The 19,131-nt window shown below is 57.6% G+C and overlaps 1 protein-coding gene and 1 long non-coding RNA gene across 2 annotated transcripts in view; one reads left to right on the top strand and one right to left on the bottom strand.

Annotated features, from left to right (window-relative positions):
• The window catches only part of LOC136372830 (uncharacterized), an 87,185-nt gene that overhangs the window by 11,479 nt on the left and 56,575 nt on the right, over positions 1 to 19,131 (bottom strand). The window lies entirely within an intron of this gene.
• On the top strand, positions 134 to 18,239 carry LOC136372684 (POU domain, class 6, transcription factor 1-like). The gene is made up of 13 exons (XM_066337414.1): positions 134 to 227; positions 756 to 850; positions 9,679 to 9,847; positions 9,910 to 9,940; positions 10,314 to 10,401; positions 10,981 to 11,216; positions 11,965 to 12,022; positions 12,204 to 12,386; positions 13,015 to 13,140; positions 13,272 to 13,532; positions 14,316 to 14,461; positions 14,967 to 15,142; positions 16,666 to 18,239. Exons 2-13 carry the CDS (start codon positions 797 to 799, stop codon positions 17,028 to 17,030), a joined length of 1,893 nt encoding a protein of 630 aa, XP_066193511.1. The 5' UTR covers positions 134 to 227; positions 756 to 796; the 3' UTR covers positions 17,031 to 18,239.

Below are 19,131 nucleotides of genomic sequence, written 5' to 3'. Positions count from 1 at the left end.
GACACCCCAAAAGCTGCAGAGCCAGAGCCCAGACACCCCGAAACCCGGAGAGACAAAGCCCAGAATTCCCAAGAGCTGCACCAGGACACCGGAGCCCCAGAGCCCTGACATCCCGAGGTCCCAGAATCCCGGGAGCCCCCAGCCCCATCGGCCCATCCCAGGGGGCAGGACCCACCTCCAGCCCCGTGTCCAGCCGGGAGGGTCCCTCACCCCGGAGCAAACAGTGGGTGAGTACCTGGGACCCCCAAAATCCCGTGGGATTCCCTTCCTTTCCCCCTTCCCATTCCCCCTTTTCCCTTCCCATTTGGGGTCCGGTTTGGCCTCAGCCATTGAGGTCCCCCTGTGTGAAGATGTGGGGGAGGTGGGAGGGGATGGAGATCCCACCTGGAAGAGGGGGGAGCAGAAACTTTCTCACCTTTTCCAGCCTCAGGTGTGGGAAAAAAGCTGTCCCAGGATTTTGGGGTGTCGCTCAGGGGTTCCCCCGGATCCCTGGGGCAGGTGAATCCCACCTGGGGGGTGAATCCCGAGCCCTCCCTCCCCGTGACTCCTGTCACCTGCTCTGTCCCAACAATTTGGGCACCCATAGGAAGCAGCAGGGACTTGGGTGGGCAGCCAGGTGTCACCTGGAGATTTGGGGACCCGCTTTGGGCTGTAGAGAGGTGCTCTCACCTCACCCATCCCTGGTTTTTAGGGTTTTTAAAGGGGCTGAGAGGATCCCGCAGGTGGTGACAGCCCCTCCTTGTCCCCTCTTGCAGCATGTGGCAGGTGTGACCCTGCCCACTTGTGCCAGGTCACCATGGAGCCGTGTCCAGGGCAGCCCCAGGAGGCTCTGCTGACAGTCAACGAGCAGGTACAGCCCCCCTGCCCCCCAACGGGCCTGGACACAGCCACCCTGGGGTCACCTGGTGCCCTGGGGTCACCTGGCCCTGTGCCACACCTGTGGGGATGGAGGGGACACTGCTGCTGCAGTGTGGGGTGGTGGCTCTGCTTTGGGGTGCTGGGGATGGGGGATGAGGCAGGTGTGGGGGTTCTGCTGTGTTTTGGGGTGCTGCAGGTGTGGGAGTGCCAGCTCCATGGGTTAATGCAGGCTCAGGTGGAAGGGGCAGGTTTTATTAATCATTAATTAATCCCCTCTCTGAGGTAACACTGGGCAGGTTTAATTAATCATTAATTAATCCCCTCTCTGAGGTAACACTGGGGTCACCCCCAGGCCTGGGGAGAGGGCCCAGAAATGGGTCTGGGGGCTCTTTGGGGTCTCGGGGGGTTTGTGGCCCTGCTGGGACCCCCGGGTCCCTGAGCCAGCCCTGCCCCACAGGACAGGGAACGGCCCCCCCAGACCCCATTTACTCTTCCATGAGCCCATTTTCCATTTCGTGGCCCCTTTTACCCCTCAGGACGTCGTTGGCCATTTCAGAACCCCATTTTCCCTTTTAGGGCCATTTACACTTCAGGAGCCCATTTACCCTTCCAGGACCCTATTTACTCCCTGAGGATCCTCTTTCTCTTTCCAGACCCCATTTACCCCTTCAGGGTGTGAAAACAAGGTTCACTTTCTTAGTAAAATTTATAAGTTCAATAATTCTTTTTTTAAAGAGACAATTAAGAGGCAGACAAGCAAAACAGTCAATGGCTGGGTGCCTGGAGTTCAGCCAAAAGCAGCCCCTAGCTCAGAAACGCTGCTCTGAATGTACCAGTTTGATACATATTTCAAAAGACCCTAATGCATTATTCAGACATTCCTTTAAGTTTAGATATTCTCTGGGTTTTAACTCCCCCAACCTGCCCCTTTTCACCTATTTAACGTTTTTATTGCTCCTGGTAGATAAATCTCTTGGTGGCACCTCTTGGTCATCTCATGGCCCACTCCTGATAACAGAGGATCAATAAATTCCTCCTTTGGAGCTTTGGGGGTCTGTCCTCGTTATCTTCATCCAGATAATCCAAAAGTGTGGGGAAATTCCCGATTATTTTCCCTATTCTTTCTGGGTTAACTCCAAAAAGCATCTTACGTCACATAGTTTCCATTTTGATGCTATGCTACAACCTAAAATGTATAATGTATATATACATTAATCACACCGCCATTTCTGAGCACTGTTAATAGCAGAAAAGGAGAAACGATGATACATGTGATATACAATGTGTACAGACAGTATGGTGTGATACAATATGACACACAGAGTATTCACTTTGATATCTGTGAAGAGCCGACTTTATAAGATGTATTTATAACCAGGTGGACGGGAGGATGCCCCAGAGCCACGGCAGTCTTTAAAAAACACAAAAGCAGGAAGCAATGACAATTCCATTCCCACTCACCAGTGAGGCTCCAGGACAGGAAAACCGAGAGCCTGGGCTCCACTCTTTGAGCCTTGCTTTGCTGGGATCTTCTCTGCTGTGCCCAGGGACCTTGTGCTGCTCCTGCAGGGCTGGTGGCCTTTCCCTGCTGCCACAGCCCTGTCCTGCAGGCACATCCAGCTCTCCAGGCTCTTTGGGCTGCAGCTCCAGAGCAAACTGGTTTTGTTTGGCAGGTTTGGGAGCTGCTGGGGGTTTAATTCCCCCCAGGCACAGCCAGTTCAGTGGTTTGAGACTGGCTCAGACCAAGAGATGTTCTCCAGAATCAATCAGCGTCTCCTAAGGGTCAGTGTGTTCTCCGGCACTTCCAGGTCCCACCTGTTGGAAGGAGCCGCGGGAGACGAGTCTCATGCTATCATGGTCAACAAGTCTCAGTTTATGCTTCCAAAGCTATCACACTTACACAGACAGTAATTAGCTCATGCATATTGCAAAAACACAGCTCATATTGGTTTTACTTTCTATGACGCATATAGCTTTTGTGTTTAGCCTTGCTGTTGCAACTTCCTTCGCTTTATGTATCTTTCTGCATACTATGTATTTTCATATTTTCAACATCCCTGTTGTTAACTAACCTCCATTCTCAAGGGTAATGTATACTTGCCACCAGTCCCGTAGCTGATGGCTGCACTTTAACCAGTCTGACTTTATTGTGGCCCTTGCTACGCAGCCATTCTTCTGACAAACTCTCCACACCCACCCGTCAGGATTCCTTGGACTCCATGGCTTTGGGATCCATCTCTTTCCCTGCACCTCGTGTCCTGTGCTGAGGTAAAATGAAGTCACAAACGCTGCCAGGACAATGCTGGGAGCCCCAGCATTCCCTTGGATCCAGCCCCGTCCCGTGTGGACATTTTTCCATCCCGTCACACCCAAACTGTTCCTCGTGGAATATTTGGCTGGGGAGGGATCCAGGTCACCTCAGGGAGCTTCCTGTGCCTTGTCCCTGGAACTGCAGCCCCTGGGTGATGGGAATGGCACAGCACAGCCCTGTCCATCTCTGAGACCCATCAGGTGTCACTCTGGAGACATCCCCAGCTGGGATAACCCAGTGTGTCCTGGGTAAAAGTTCTTGGATTGGGATGATCCAACGTGTCCTGGATAAGGGTTTCCAGCTCCAAGATATTCCAGATTTCTGTGGGCTCAGCTCACCTTCCCCTATTGCCAAAAAAGTGGGAGAAATCAAACTCTGACACTATTTTAGTGCTAGAAAACAGCACTGCTTTATTCACTCCCCAGACTCACCCCACCACACACTTCCCGAACTTTTCACTATTTCTACATTTTGGCAAGAAATTCCTGCCCATTAGCTATAAATCAGAGGAATGTCATTAATTAGCGGTTTATCCTTATTGGTTATTGATTTCTCATGCTGATTAGTTCTCAATTTTCAGTCTCTTTTATGGCACTTTTTCCCAGCTCGGGAGTTTCAGTTCAGCTGTGGGCTGTGTGTGTCTCTTCTTTATCTCTGGGCTCTGCAGAATGTCCTTGTGCTCTATAAATACTGCATTCCTCACGTCCAGCTCCAGCAAAAACATCTCCCTCTCCCATGCTCTTGTTTATTGAAGAGCAGCAAGGTTAGTTCAGCAAAACTCAGAAAGTTTCAGCGATTTTCCCAAAGAGCAGCTCCTGACAAACCTTGCTGAGTGCTGCCTGCAGTGGAATGTGCCGCTGCTTGTGATTAATGAAAGCCATTCGTTAGAAAAGTTAATTAAAACAATTAATTAGGAAAGTTATTAGGAAGTTTATCCTTTCCCGCACAGGGCACAGTTTGTGGATGGTTCAGGAAGGGTTGGGTGGGAGCTGGGAAGAGATTTCCTTGTGTTTGATCCCTGTTCCCTTGGCAGTCCTGTCCCTCCTCCTGCTCTGGGATGGGCCTTGGGGACATTTCATGTGTTTTGTCAAGGTTATTCATTCCCTTGTTCACATCTCTGAAAATTCAGTCAGATCATCACAAATCTAAAGCCATCCAAGGCAAAACTGATAAAAATTCCTGCAATTGGGTGACTCCAAATATTCATTAATGCTTGTACCAACTCCGAGGCTTAATTGGGTCAGTTCCCTGACCTTCAATTAGTTGAGGACAAATTTATACATAAGATAAACGTACATTTAACCTGAGAGAAAACTAAAAGCTTTTCTAACACCTTTTTTTTCCAGTAAGAAAAGACAAAATCAACTTAGCAAAAAGCAAACTGACAGCACATAAAATAGCCCGATTTAGATAATCCCAGTAAGATTTAGTTGCCCAACAAGCAGCTCACAATAAAAACAAATCAACAGTTATTATTAAATTGATAATACAGTGGTATTTGGAGGACTGTTAAAAGTCTCCTTGGTCCCACACAGGCTTGATCAGGTCCTATAAAAAGGGAAAATTCCTTGATCAGGTTCTATAAAAAGGGGAAATTCAGCCCAGGATGGACCAGTAATTAAAAAGCAGGAGAAGTCCATCGAGTGTGGATTCAATTCCCAGCTCTGTTTTCTCCTCTGGTAGCTCCAGGGTGAACTGTGGCACTGGTGACTTGGGTAAGAGTGAAAGGGGCAGAGGGACCACCCCAAAGCCTGGGATCATCTGGGATCATCCCAGTAAACCCAGTGCCCTCCCCGCTGGGGACTGGTCAGACTGGTCAGCCCAGGCTCCTGCTGGGGGTTGGCAGGGGAGTGTCACACCACCCCCAGTGCCCAGGGACCTTGTGGAAATCTCATCCTTTTGCCCAGGAATTGGGATTTTCCCTCTTTTCCTGCTGCTCTGAGTGGCAGCACCACCCCCCATGGCTCTGCCCTGCCTCGCCGGTTCATGTCCTGCAGGAATTGCAATTCCCATCACCCCTGGGGTGGGCAGGGACTGCCAGAGCCCAGCTCAGGTGGCAGGAGAATGCCACAGGGGACAGTGACCACTGAGTGACCCTCAAAGGTGCCGGCCTCAGTAACCCACTGGGGGTCACTCGGTGTCCTCCCTGAGGGTCAGCTGGACTCTGTGCCAGAGGACACCTCAGAGGACATCTGGGTCACACCAGGAACCCCAGCGCCAGCACTGCACCTCACTGAGCACTGCACCCACCCAGGGGACCACCACTGACCACTGACCACTGACCCCCACCCAGGGGACCCTCACTGACCACTGACCACTGACCCCCACCTGAGAGACCTTCACTGACCACTGCACCCCACCCAGGGGACCCTCACTGACCACTGACCACTGACCCCACCCAGGGGACCTTCACTGACCACTGACCACTGCACCCCACCCGAGAGACCTTCACTGACCACCGCACCCCACCTGAGAGACCTTCACTGACCACTGCACCCCACCTGAGAGACCTTCACTGACCACTGCACCGCACCCAGGGGACCCTCACTGACCACTGACCACTGACCCCCACCCAGGGGACCCTCACTGACCACTGCACTGCACCCAGGGGACCCTCACTGACCACTGACCACTGCACCCCACCTGAGAGACCTTCACTGACCACTGCACCCACCAAGGGACCCTCACTGACCATTGACCCCACCCGAGGGACCCTCGCTGAGCACTGCAGTGGTCACTACTCGACCAATTACAAGGCGTTGGCTTTGTATTTATTTACAGAGGTCTTACACTCAAAGACGTTGATTACATTTGCATAATCCCAGCCCCTCCCATTCCTCGGTGGATGTACAGTGAGGCCAGTGGCCTTCCCACCTGCACATGTTCCTCTTGAATTGGGTTGGTGGTCTTTAAAATGGGTCAGTGGTCTTAGAGGTGAAGTCAGAGACATCTTCCTCACCATGACATTTTGACCTTTTTACTGCTGGCAGGTTCTCATGTCCTGGCACAACTCAATCTCTCCTGCTGGGTTCCAGGGAGTTTCTGGGTCCAGGTGCTCTCATGGTTCCACTGGTTTTCATTTGTTCTCCTGGTGGTCCATTTATCTCGTTCCTTCTACAAACACAGCAAAGTAATACATCACCTGGGCTCCTAGCTTCAGCATCTAATAATTATTAACTCATCTTTATTTTTCCAGCTTTATCCTAATCAATATAAATTGCTTCTGCCAAATTCCTTGGCTAAAACCTTAATTCTTTAAAACCTTGACTCACCGCTGCACTCACAAGGGGCCCTCACTGACCCACTGACCCCACCCAAAGGACCCTCACTGACCACTGCCAAGCATTCCTGGCATTGCTGGCCAGCTCAGGGAGTTCAGGAGGAGACTTGGATTTGCTTTGGTTTAGGGGAGGAGTCGGGTTTGCTCTGGATTTAGGGAAGGGCTGGATTGACTGTGGATTTTGGGGAAGAGTTTAGTTGACTCTGAGTTTAGAGGAAGAGTGGATTTGCTTCTGGGTTTAGGGAGAGCTGGATTTGCCCTGGGCCTTGCAGAGGAACAACCCACGATTCTCAGGAGGTTCAGGAACAGGGTCAGTGCTTTTCTCCCCATTAACCCTCCCTGAGGGGTCAGCTGGGCTTCCTCAGGGACAAAACCTCACAAAAGCCTGGGCACTCCAGGGACCTCCCACACCAGGGAACGTCCACAGCAGAGAACTTCCCACAGCAGAGAATCCTCCCCACCATCAAACCTTCCACACCAGGGAACGTCCTCACAGCAGAGAACCTCCCACAGCAGCAAACCTCCCCACACCATCAAACCTCTCACAGCAGAGACCTCTCACACCATCAAACCTCTCACAGCAGAGAACCTCCCACACCAGAGAACTTCCCACACCAGGAACCTCCCACACCAGAGACTTCCCACAGCAGAGAACCTCTCTGTGGGTGTGCTGTGCCCAGGTCGTGCAGAGAGGACAGAAATCAGAGCACTGAAGGTCAGGCACCTCCCCAGCTTCCAGGACCTTGTGCTGGAGATTTCTGTCACTTCCCCCCGCCAACCTCCTGGCTGCTGTCATCCCCTGGGAAAACCTCTGGATCCTGAGTGATCCTGTCCCTGGCACCAGTAAAATGTGCCAGCCACCCTTAGAGCAAAGGTAACCAGGGTGGTTGTTAGTGGAGCCCTTGGGGTGAATTAGAGGCGAAATGACATTGAGTGATCTGGGTATGTAAATATATGAATATAAACTTATATTGTAGGATGGGGTTTTAGAACAATTTGTTTGCAATGGGGAACGGGTTTGGAGCTGTTTGTGTTGTTCTCATCTACGGTTAATATGGAACAGAACCAAAAATAACACCAGGAAAATGTACAAGGGGGAAGGAAGGAAAGAGGGAAGGAAAGAGGGAAGGAAGGATTATAAATACATATTATAAACTTGGTTTTTTGCAAATTAAGATGAATGCTCTATGTATAATGTTAAAATAACTTAGCTTTTATTTCTTTTATTAACAAACTTGGAAATTAGTAATGTGATGAATACAAACCTGTCACAGGTTAACACAGCTTGGTTTTTGGTTAATGGAATGTTAGAACCTTAGCATGATATTAAAATGGAGGACTGTGTGATGTTAAAATGCTTTTATTCATGTAACTAACTCAAAGAATGGTGGAAGGTAAATAGGTGATTCCTCACATTGTGGGTTATCCTATCTGGGATGAAATAACAGTGACAGAAACCAGAAGCCCAAAGGAAGAATTTATTGACTCTCCATTATCAGGGAGGGGTAAAAAACCAACAGGATGGAATCATAAGGAGCAATAAAACATATTGATTAATCTACAAGATGGCATGAAGACAAGTCAAAGGTTAAAACCAAGCAAAAACACATCTAAACTCAAGGGAATGTAGAATAATACATAATAGTCTGTGAATATGCAACAGGCTGATTGAAAAAATATTAGAAGGGTGTTTCCAAGGTAGTAAGTGCTGAATGCCAAGCAGCTGGCCACCTTTGTTGTTGTTGTTGTTGTTTAACCCTTTGCTTTATTGTGTCTCTTGTTGTCTTTTGATTAAACTTTGAAAGTTTTACCAAGAAAGTGAACCTCGTTTGTCACAGGTGCACACTCCTGGGGGGATGTGCCCTCTCTGCTGGTCATCTGGGGTCACCCCCAGTCCTCGGGGAGAGCCCAGAAATGGGTCTGGGGGCTGCTGGCCCTGCTGGGAGCCCTCCGAGGGCTGAGGCAGCCCTGCCCCAGCACACAGGGAACACTCCTCAGGAACGGGAATGGCCTTGGGAATGGGAAGTCTGAAAAACGACGTTCACTCTCTTGGTCAAATTGACAAGTTTAATAAAGGACAATAGGAGACAAAGATAATAAGCAAATTTTAAAGGCTGGGTGCCTGGCATTCAGCCAGGAGCACACCTGCTATTTCAGAGACACCCTTTGCATAACTCTCCTATTGCATCAGCCTATTCATAAAACAATTTTACCATATTTGAATTTCATATCTTTCATATTTAAATTTCCTATTTTCCTATCTTTTTACATCTTTAAATATTCTTAAACAAGTACACATATTTAAACTTTCCACCAAGCTAGTGCACGTGTTCCAGGAACTGTTTAGCTCCTCCTCGGCTTCTGCCCTTTTAGAGCTGCTCATTCCTTTGGCTGTGGTTTCAGTCCGTTCTCTTTATCACCTCCAGTCGGGGTCTCGCTCCACGCTTTCTGCAGATGGCAGGGCTGATAGTTGGGCTATCAGCAGCAGGGTCTTCATCATCCGTTCACGGGATGTTATCCGGCCGAGCAGGAAGGTCAGCCACAGCCAGAGCTGCACCAGCTGCTTCTCTACTACATCTAAGTTTAGTGAATAACACAAATAAAAACCGTATCTTTGTAGCAAAGTACTTTGACATTAGACATAGAGCATCCGTTTTTAATATTCGCGAAAAAGCCAATGCTGTAATTTGGATTTAGAGCTCCAACAGCGCACTCCAGGAGTCCACTCCCTTGGAGAGTGGGAATGTCCCGGCACCTCCGGGGGTGGGTCTGGGGCTGTAAAGGCAGGAGCTGCTGATAAAAAGCTCTGTCCGGGAGGATGAGCAGCCCAGTGCCGCCCCCGCAGGGGCCCTGCTGTGGCTCAGAGCCCCCGGGAAGCCCTGGGCTGGGCTGGGGCCGCACCATGGCCGCGGGCCTCGGCTCCTTCACCGTGTTCGTGCCGGTCCCTGCCACGCTCCAGGTACGGGCACGCCTCTGGGGCTGCCGCGGGTGTGCGGGGGTCCGGAGGGTGTGGGGCTGATGTACATTTGGGGGTGCTGCGACCGCTGGCGGCGTTTCACCTGCCCAGGGTGTGACCCGGGGGTGCCGCTGGAGTTGGGGTGTTGGGATCCGTCCAGGGTCCGGGTGGGCCTCAGCACCCAGAAACAACCCCCCGGGAAGCAGGGGGAGCCCCTGGGGGACACGGCGGCGGGGTGACATCCCTTCAGATGATCTTGGGGTTCCTTTGCAGGTTATTGTCATGTCCAGCCACGAGACCATCCGGGTGCTGGAGGTGGGGGTGGATGGGGACCCCAAAACGGCCGGGGAGGGAGCGGGGGGGTCCCCGGCACCGCGGGGCCCCCCAGGTGTGGAGGATGCTCCCTCCAGCACCCCGAGCTCGTCCTGCGGGGAGGCGGCAGGTGAGAGACCTTCCCCCTTCCCGGTGCTTCTCCCGGTCTCTCCTTCCCGGGATCGGTCCCAGGTCCCCCCTCGGGAGCAGAGGAGGTGTCTGGGTTGTGTCACCTGTGTCACCTGGGCTGCCCCGCGGTCCTGCTGCAGGTCCTCCCCCAGCCCCTCCCCGGTCACTCACGTTTTGGGGAGATCCCGTTTGGTTCCTCGCTGGTTTTGGCCAGCGCCCCAAATCCTGCCGCAGGTGTGTCCCAAACCCCCCCACACCTGTCACCTGTCCCATCTCCGTCGTCTCTCCTGCCGGGGGATGGTCACCGCACTGGTCCACTGGGGCTGACCCAAGTCACTGCCCCTCGTGCGTCCCCCCACCCGGGCACGGACCCCACCTGAGCACACCTGTGGGAAGGTGTTTGCTCCCCGCGAGTGTAGAATGTGGGTGTCCCCGTCTCACCCTCGCTGTTTGTCCCGCAGATAAAGCCAAAGCGGCGTCGCCCACCCCCGTCCCTCGAGCCTCGCCCCGAGCCAGCCCAGCGTGACCCACCTGGCCGTGCAGGCCACCCCCCAGGTAACTGTCCACCGGGGGCTGGGGGCCAGCGGGGACCCCGGGGGAGGTGTCCGCAGAGAAGGGACCCCTTTTGTGCCCCCACATGATGGGGCGGGGGGAAGGGAGGCCCCAGGTGCCCCTCGTGGCTCCATGGAGAAGGGGCTCTCTATAAGGGGGGGACCCGAAGGTAAAGGGGATCCCCTCTGTGCCCCCATCCCTCCCAGAGCAGTAAGGGGGGACCCCCCTTTATGCCCTCCAGCAGGGGGGGCGTCTCCACAGCCCCCCCCAGTGCTCCCCAGTTAGCTCCCCCCCATCTCCCCACGGAGAGGGGTGCACGGGTGAGGGGGGCTCCCCCTTGCCTTCCCCTCCCCAGAGGTTCACCAGAGAGCCCCCCCTGAATCGCCCTTCCCCCAGGGGTTCCCCAGGCTGGGGGCTCATCCTTTGCCCACCCCCCCGAGAGGGATTCACCGGGGAGCCCCCCCTTTGCCCCTCCCCACAGAGGGGTGTCCCAGGCCGGGCGGGGGGTCCTCTGGGGGTTTCCCTGATGCTGAGCAGGGCGTTGATTTGTGTTTCTCTTTCAAATCTCATTTATCTCCGCAGGTGTTGGCTCAGGAAAGCTTAGCCACAGGTGTGACAGGAGTAATGGTTCCAGCAGGGACAGTTACTCAACCTCTTCTTATCCCCATCAGTATTGCAGGTCAGGTGACAGGCCAGCAGGCGCTGGCCCTGGTGACCATTCCCACAGCAACGCTCGCCGCGCTCCCGGGACTGACGCCGGCGGCACCCGCGGGGGCGATTTTCAAACCGCCCGTAGCCAATCTGACAGGTAACCGCAGGTAACCGCGCCCCTGCCCCGCCCGCCGGACACCTGGGAGCGGACACGGGCTGCCAACGGGGACTTGGAGTGCAAAAGGTGCAGATTTGGGGCTCTGGCTGTGGCTGCAGGAGGGCTCTGAAATGGGCTGAATTGGGGGATTGAGTATCAAAGGTCTAGATTTGGGTAGCCGGTGTAGATTTGGGGGCTCCAGGTGTTGGCACCTGGCTGAAACTGTGGAGCTTGGAGCTCCCTTTGCCCCGACTCATCCCAACTCATCCTCAGCCCAAATCTAATCGGCCCCAGCCATGGGCTTCAAGGTGAGGGGTTTCAGTATAAAAGGTGTAGATTTCGGGATTTCAGTGTAAAAGGTGTAGATTTCGGGGTTTCAGTGTAAAAGGTGTAGATTTCGGGGGTTCAGTGTAAAAGGTGTAGACTTAGGATTGCAGGTGAAGCACCTGATGCAGGAGGGTTCTGAAATGGGCTTGAATTTGGCAGATTTGAGACTAAAAGGTTGCAAATTCGGCGCTCCAGGTGTGGTACCTGGCTGAAATAGGTGACCTTGAGGCTCTTTTGTCCCCTCCTTAATTCATCCTGCCCCAGCTCAGCCACAGCCCAGGTTGTGTTCACCTGCAGGGTCTGAATTTGGCTTCAGTTTGGGGAATCAGAGTAGTGAAGGTGTAGATTGAGGCTCCAGGTGCGGCACCAGGTGCAGATTTGGGGCTCCAGATGTGGCACACCCCTGCAGCAGGCGAGGGGGCGCCCTGCAGGTGGGACAGTGTGGGGACGGACCCCAACTCGTCGAGGCTCTTACGGCCCCTGTGCCAGGTGTGTCCGGGGAGATTGGGCTTCCCCCAGGCGCCCCCCGCTCCGTGCTGCAGCAGCACCCGGTTTAGGTGAGGCCCCGCCCCTGGTGACGGGAGGGGACGAGCGGGGCGGGGGAGGGGACGCGAGTGCGCGGTGTCGCCGGTGCCACCACCACTGACCGGTGTCTCCGTCCTTCGCGCAGCGCCGCCTGCTCAGCCCCGCCATCCCGGCCATCCCGGCGTACCGCGCCGCCGCGGCCGCCCCCGCCGCCCGCGGGGCAGCCCCCGCTGCTGCCCCAGCCCCCCGCGGCGCCAACCCCCCCCAAAAGGAACCCCCCGATGGCCGTGCAGCCCACATCACCGGACTGGCCTTTAACCCCGGCATAGTAAGGACTGAGCCCGCCCCGTCGCGGGGTCCAGCGGTCACGGGGAGCCCCGGGGATTCCAGGGCCGCGTCCCTGCCTCAGTTTCCCCAGGCGGGTTCCCACGCGCGGTTTCCACGTGGGAGCTCGTGACCTCAGTGTCCCTGGAGAGGATCGCTCCCAGGACAAGAGCCCAGTCTCTTTCCCAGGTGGGAGCCCTGCCTCGGTTCCCCAGGCAACGTTCCATCCTCAGACTTCCTTGTGCACAATCGCAGCCTGTTTTTACACGCAGGATCCTGGCCTCAGTTTCCTCACACACACTCCCCAGCCTCAGTTTCTCAGTGCAGGACTCTGGCCTCAGTTCCCTGGGCAGGATTCCAGTCTCAGTTTCCCCAAACACAATCCCTGCCTCAGTTTCCCCGGACACAATCCCTGCCTCAGTTTCCCCGTGCAGGATTCGAGCCTCAGTATTGCTGAATGTAATCCCAGCCTCAGTTTCCCCATCCCAAGCTGCAGCTCTGCTTTGGGCAGCTCCCAGGGCATGGATTTAGGGATTTAGGGACCCCCAGGGACTCCAGTGGCCACTGGGGGGATGGGGGGACATTCCGGTGGCCGCCGCTGCCCCAGCTCTGACCCCGTTTCCGTCCCACAGCTCACGGCGGCGCTGGGGACACAGCCACAGATCCTGGGCTCCCTCAGTGCCCCCCCCGTGATCGCCAACCCCCTCCCCAGCGTCCAGGGGATCCCGGGCCAGCTCCTGACCAACACGCAGGGCCAGGTACCGCGGGGGGTCCCTTGTCCCCCGCCCCGGGCTTGTGTCACCTGGGGACGGGGTCCGGGCTGCTCCCACTGTTGTCCCCTCCCCAGGATGGGCGTTTTCAGGTCCCCCAGCGCTGTCTCCCCCCGCAGGTGATCGGGACCCTGCCGTGGGTCGTGGCTCCCCCCGGGGTGGCCGCGGCCGCGCCGGCCCCGCCCAGCCTGCAGGTGACACCGGTGACACCGCAGCTGCTGCTCAACGCGCAGGGCCAGGTCATCGCCACGCTGGCCACGGGGGCCACGCTGGCCACGGGGGCCAACGCTGAGCACGGGGGCCACGCTGGCCACCGCCCCCCACCGCACACCGCCCCCGGCAAGAAAAACGGGCCCAGCGAGCCCCCCATCAAGAGTGAGGTGAGCCCCCAGCCCTGAGCCCCCCTCGGTCACCCCGAGCCCCCATGGGTCCCCCTGAGTCCCCACCAAGAGTGACCCCCAGCCCCTGAGCCCCCCACAAGGACAAGGGGAGCCTCTGCACCCCGAGACCCCTGAGCCCCCCACAAGGACAAGGGGAGCCTCTGCACCCCGAGACCCCTGAGCCCCCCAAGCTCCGGCCCCGGCAGCGAGGTGGGTCACAGCTGGGGGCCGTGCTGGGGGCTGGCACTGTCCCCTGCCAAGGGGCTTCGGGAGCAGCTTTGGGACCCTCCATGTGCCTTTGGGACCCAGCCACACAACCTTGGGGGAGGCAGAAGCACCTTTGGGACGTGGCCAGGTGACTTTGGGACACCATGACCATTCCTGGGACCCAGCCACGCTGTTTTGGGGACATGTGAGCCCCTTTGGGCCAAAACATGTCGTTTTGGGAGGACACTCCTGGGACCTGGCTGTGTGGCTTTGGGAACCCGTGAGCACCTTTGGGCTGTGGCCACGTGGCTTTGGGACCCGGACAGGTGGATTTAGGAGCCCCTGAGCACCTTGGGGACCCGGCTGTGTGGCTGTGGGGACACATGAGCACCTTTGGGTCCTGCCCATGTGGCTTTGGGACCTCAGGAGCACCCCCGGGCCGTGCCCCCTCCTGCCCCAGCGCTGTCCCGTGGCCACCCTGTCCCCGTCCTGGTGCCACCGGCTCTCCCAGTGGGATGTGCCCCACAAGGAGCAGAGCTGCTGGTGCCCCCCGGGTCACCCCCAGGTCCCCCCCAGGTCCAGCCCATCCAGCCGGCCCCAGCTGGGGTGGGGACGAGCCCCACACCCATGGCCAAGGTGTCACCGTCCCCGGTGCCCATCACGTGCTCCGAGCCCCCCACCGTGAGCCAGCTGGTGTCCAGTGAGTCACTGGGAGCACTGGGAGAGGGATAAGGGGCTGTGGGGTCCCCGGGAATAGTCGGAAGTCCGCTGGGAGGAGGGATGGCAGGAACTGGTGATCCTGTGGGAGGAGAGATTAAGGAGGGTCTGGGACTCCTGGGAAGAGAGATAACAGGGACTGGGGTGTCCTGGTAATAATGGGGTCTGGGAAAGGTTGGGAAGAGAGATACTGGAGTCTGGGATCCCTGGGAAGAGAGATAAGAGGGACTGTGGGCAAAGGGATAACGGGGGATCCAGAGTCCCTGGGCAGAGAAATAATGGGAAGTGGGATAACAGGGCCTGAGGTCTGCTGGGATCAACAGCGTCAGGGAACCACTGGGAGGAGGGAACACTCTCTGGGGTCCTTGGGAAAGGGAAATCAGAGTCGGGGTCCCCTGGGAAGAGGGATATCAGGGTCTGGGGTTGCTGGGAGAGAGATACCAGGGGCTGTGGTCCCTGGGAACATGCAGGCTCTGGGGCTCCCTGGGCACGGGGATAATGGGGTCACAGCCCCCGTGTCCCCCACGAGCCCCCTGCCCCGCCCAGCACGGAGGAGGACGGGATCAACCTGGAAGAAATCCGGGAATTCGCCAAGAACTTCAAACTGCGGCGCCTCTCGCTGGGGCTGACCCAGACCCAGGTGGGGCAGGCGCTGACGGCCACCGAGGGCCCCGCCTACAGCCCATGTCGGCAATCTCGAGGTAATGTAACTTGTTGGGACAGCGACAGTGCCACTGCTGGCTATTCTCATCCTGGGGACTAGGGACCGGCCATCTGCGGGTAATGTCACTTGTGGGGACAGGGACAGTGCCATCTGCAGGTATTGTCATCTCTGGGGACAGGGCCATCTGCGGGTAATGTCACTTGTGGGGACAGGGACAGTGCCATCTGCAGGTATTGTCATCTCTAGGGACAGGGACAGGGCCATCTGCAGGTAATGTCACCTGTGGGGACAGTGTCACCTCCAGATAATGTCACCTGTGGGGACAGGCAGAGGGACAGAGCCATCTGCAGGTAATGTCACTTGTGTAGACAGGGCCACCTGCAGGCAAATACCTGTCACCTGCAGGGACAGGGACAGGGCCATCTGCAGGTAAACACTGTGGGGATAGGACAGGTACAACTGGCAGGTAGAGGGGAGGACAGGGCCAGGGACAGGTACAGGAGGAGGAAAGGGGAAGGAGTGGAAGAGATGGGGGAAAGGAGAATTGGAGAAAGGGAGGAAAACAGGAGGAAAGGAAGGAAGTGGGAGAGAAGGAGGAAAATTGTGGGAAAGGAGGAAAAGCAGAGAATGGGAGGAAAGTGGAGAAAAGGAGGGAAATGGGGAAATGGGAAAGTTGGGAAAGGGAGGAGAGATGGAGAAAAAGAAGAGAAAAAATGGGGCAAAGGGGGAAACTGAGGAAAGGGAGAAAGTGGGGCAAAGGAGGGAGTTGGGCGTTGCTGCCCCCTCACTGTCACATCTCCAGTCCCAGCCTGCTGTCCCCCTGTCCCTCATCCCTGAGAGTCTCCTATGTCCCCCACAATCCCCTCAGCTTCGAGAAGCTGGACATTGCCCCTTGAATGTCCCCTGAGTGTCCCTGTGTCCCCACTAAGTGTCCCGTGTGCCCCCTGAGTGTCCCCGTGTCCCCACATGTTCGAGAAGCTGGACATCCTTCCGAGTGTCCCCTGTGTCCCCATGTCCCCACAGATTCGAGAAGCTGAACATCCCCCTGAGTGTCCCCTGAGTCCCTCCAGAGTGTCCCCCCTGAGTGTCCCCCATGTCCCCATAGGTTCGAGAAGCTGGACATCCCCTCCGAGTGTCCTCTGTGTCCCCCCTGAGTGTCCCCTGTGTCCCTCCAGAGTGTCCCCCCTGAGCGTCCCCCATGTCCCCATAGGTTCGAGAAGCTGGACATCCCCTCCGAGTGTCCTCTGTGTCCCCCCTGAGTGTCCCCTGTGTCCCTCCAGAGTGTCCCCCCTGAGTGTCCCCGTGTCCCCGCAGGTTCGAGAAGCTGGACATCCCCCTGGGTGTCCCCTGTGTCCCCCCAGGTTCGAGAAGCTGGACATCCCCCTGGGTGTCCCCTGTGTCCCCCCTGAGTGTCCCCGTGTCCCCGCAGGTTCGAGAAGCTAGACATCCCCCTGAGTGTCCCCTGTGTCCCTCTGAGTGTCCCCGTGTCCCCGCAGGTTCGAGAAGCTGGACATCCCCCTGGGTGTCCCCTGTGTCCCCTCTGAGTGTCCCCGTGTCCCCGCAGGTTCGAGAAGCTGGACATCACGCCCAAGAGCGCCCAGAAGCTGAAGCCGGTGCTGGAGAAGTGGCTGCGGGAGGCGGAGCAGCGGCAGCGCGAGGGGCAGCAGCACCTGCTGGAGTTCGTGGGGGGCGAGCCGGGCAAGAAGCGCAAGCGGCGCACGTCCTTCACTCCGCAGGCGCTGGAGGCGCTGAACGCGCACTTCGAGCGCAACGCGCTGCCCACGGGCGCCGAGATCACCCGCATCGCGCAGGAGCTGCGCTACGAGCGGGAGGTGGTGCGCGTCTGGTTCTGCAACCGCCGCCAGACCCTCAAGAACACCAGCAAGCTGAACGTCTTCCACGTGCCCTGAGCCGCCCCCCGGCCTCCTGCCATCAGCACTTTGGCCGCTGGTGCTGTCCCTCCGCCGCCACGCCCGCACCTTTGTCCACCTCCGGCGTCTCCCAGTGCGCGCAGCTGGGAGTGCTGGGAGCGCCCCCGTGTCCCACCGACCTCCAGCCATCAGCACTTTGGCCACTGGTTTTGTCCCTCTGCCACCGTACCTGTGTCCAGGCCCTCACCTGTGTCCACCGCCGCCCTGCCCCGCAGCGGCTCCCACGTGCCCTAAACTGGGAGCACTGGGAGCTCCCCTGTGTCCTGCCAACCTCCTGCCGTCAGCCACTGGTTCTGTCCCTGTGCCACCTGGTTCCTGGCACCACCACCCCCAGACCTGTGTCCACCACAGCTGTACCTGTGTCCAGCACCCCCAGAGCTGTGTCCACCACAGCTGTACCTGTGTCCAGCACCCCCAGAGCTGTGTCCATCACCCCCAGAGCTGTGTCCACCACCCCAGACCTGTGACCATCACAGCTGTACCTGTGTCCAGCACCCCCAGACCTGTGTCCGATATTCAACGTCTTCCACACACTCCGAACTAGGAGCACTGGGGACATCCGAGTTCCCAGTCACAGTCCCCCCTGACCACCCGCCATCAGCACTTTGGCCATTGATTTGTCCCTTTGGCCACCCGTTTGTCGCTCTGCCCCGTGCCTGTACCTGTGCTCACCTGTGCCTGTGCGTGTCTCCCCGTGCCCTCCTTGTCACACGCGACCCGAGCGTGTTGATGTGGCACCTCCCCGACCTGTGACACACGTGGTGACAGACCCCCGCCCCCAGGTGTCACATGCCCACCCAAAATCAGCGATTTCCATTTTTCTGGGTTTTGCCCTTTTCCCTGTGTTCCTGAGGTGATGTCACGGCTCACCAGGGGTGACCCCAAATTTATGTCACCCCCACGCTGGTTTTGCGGGTCCCCCACCTCGTGAGGGGCTTCTGGGGGTGATCCCCCACCTTGGGGACGTCCCGTGGGTGGATTTTGGGGACATCACCCCCGGGTTTGGGGGGCATGAACCCCAAAACAGAGGCAGCGCCCCTTCCCCACCTCCCCGTGCCCTGAGCCTGGGGGCTTCCAGCGCCCCCGGGGAGCGATGGGGGGAACGGGGTACACCGGGGCGCCTGCGGGGGCCGCGGCAGACTGATGCACTTGATGTAGTGGTGTGAAATAAACAGTATTTTTCTTTTTTCTTTTCCTTTCCCCTTTTTTTCAAGATTTGTGCGGGTGGTGGGCTCCTTCCTCCTCCTCGGCCCGCCCGTCCGCGGCCGGCGCGGCTCAGCGCACGCCTGAGGCGGGAGCGGGACTCGAACCCGCGGCCCCGCAGGAGGCGCCTCACGGAGCCGAGCACCGCCCGCCGCCAATCCCCGAGCAGCCTGCCTGGCGCGGAGCTGTCTATTGGCTATTGTGGCCGCCCGTCACGTCGCGAGGCGCTGTCCCATTGGCTGAGCACGGTGGAGGGGCGGGGCCATCCTTCCATCGGCGGGGGCTGGGCCGCCGCCTCCATCTTGGCGGAGCGGCGCGTTTGGGGGTCCCGGCGCGGAGCGGGGGGGGCCGGGCCCGGACTGCGGCGGGCGGGCTCCGATCAGGGGGGCTCAGCAGGAATTGGGGGGTCTCGGCCTGGATTGGGGGTGTCCCAGCTCGCATTGGGGGGTCCCAGCGAGGATTGGGGCGTTCCAGCCCGGAGCGCGGGTCCCAGCCGGAGGGCAGCGCCCCGCGGTGCTGGAGGGTTTTGGGGTGCAGCCCTTGGGGTCGGTCCGTAGAACTCGGGGCCCCCCGGGGGTGCCGCCTCTCCGGGGTTCTGGGGTTCGGGGGACTCCCGAGGTGTTGCCTTTGAGGCGCCCCAGGGCGGGGGTGCAGCCTCGGGGTTTAGCGGGCTTTTGGCGTTCGCTCCCCCGGGGTAGCGGGTTTTGGGGGTCCCCAAATAAGTCACGGCAGGAGAGGGTCCTCAAGAGGCTTGGGGGGCTTCGGTACCCCCAGAAAACGGGGTGGCGTTGGGGTACCCCCTGGAGCCTCTGCGTTGGGGGTGACCCTGAGGAACCCCGTTTTTGGGGTGACATTGAAGACTGTTCTGGGGTGACCC

This window comes from Sylvia atricapilla, chromosome 29 (genome assembly GCF_009819655.1).
Source record: "Sylvia atricapilla isolate bSylAtr1 chromosome 29, bSylAtr1.pri, whole genome shotgun sequence".
NCBI classification, from domain to species: Eukaryota; Metazoa; Chordata; class Aves; order Passeriformes; family Sylviidae; genus Sylvia; species Sylvia atricapilla.
The sequence above is the reverse complement of the archived record's forward strand: the minus strand, read 5'-3'. Positions and strand labels throughout refer to the sequence as shown.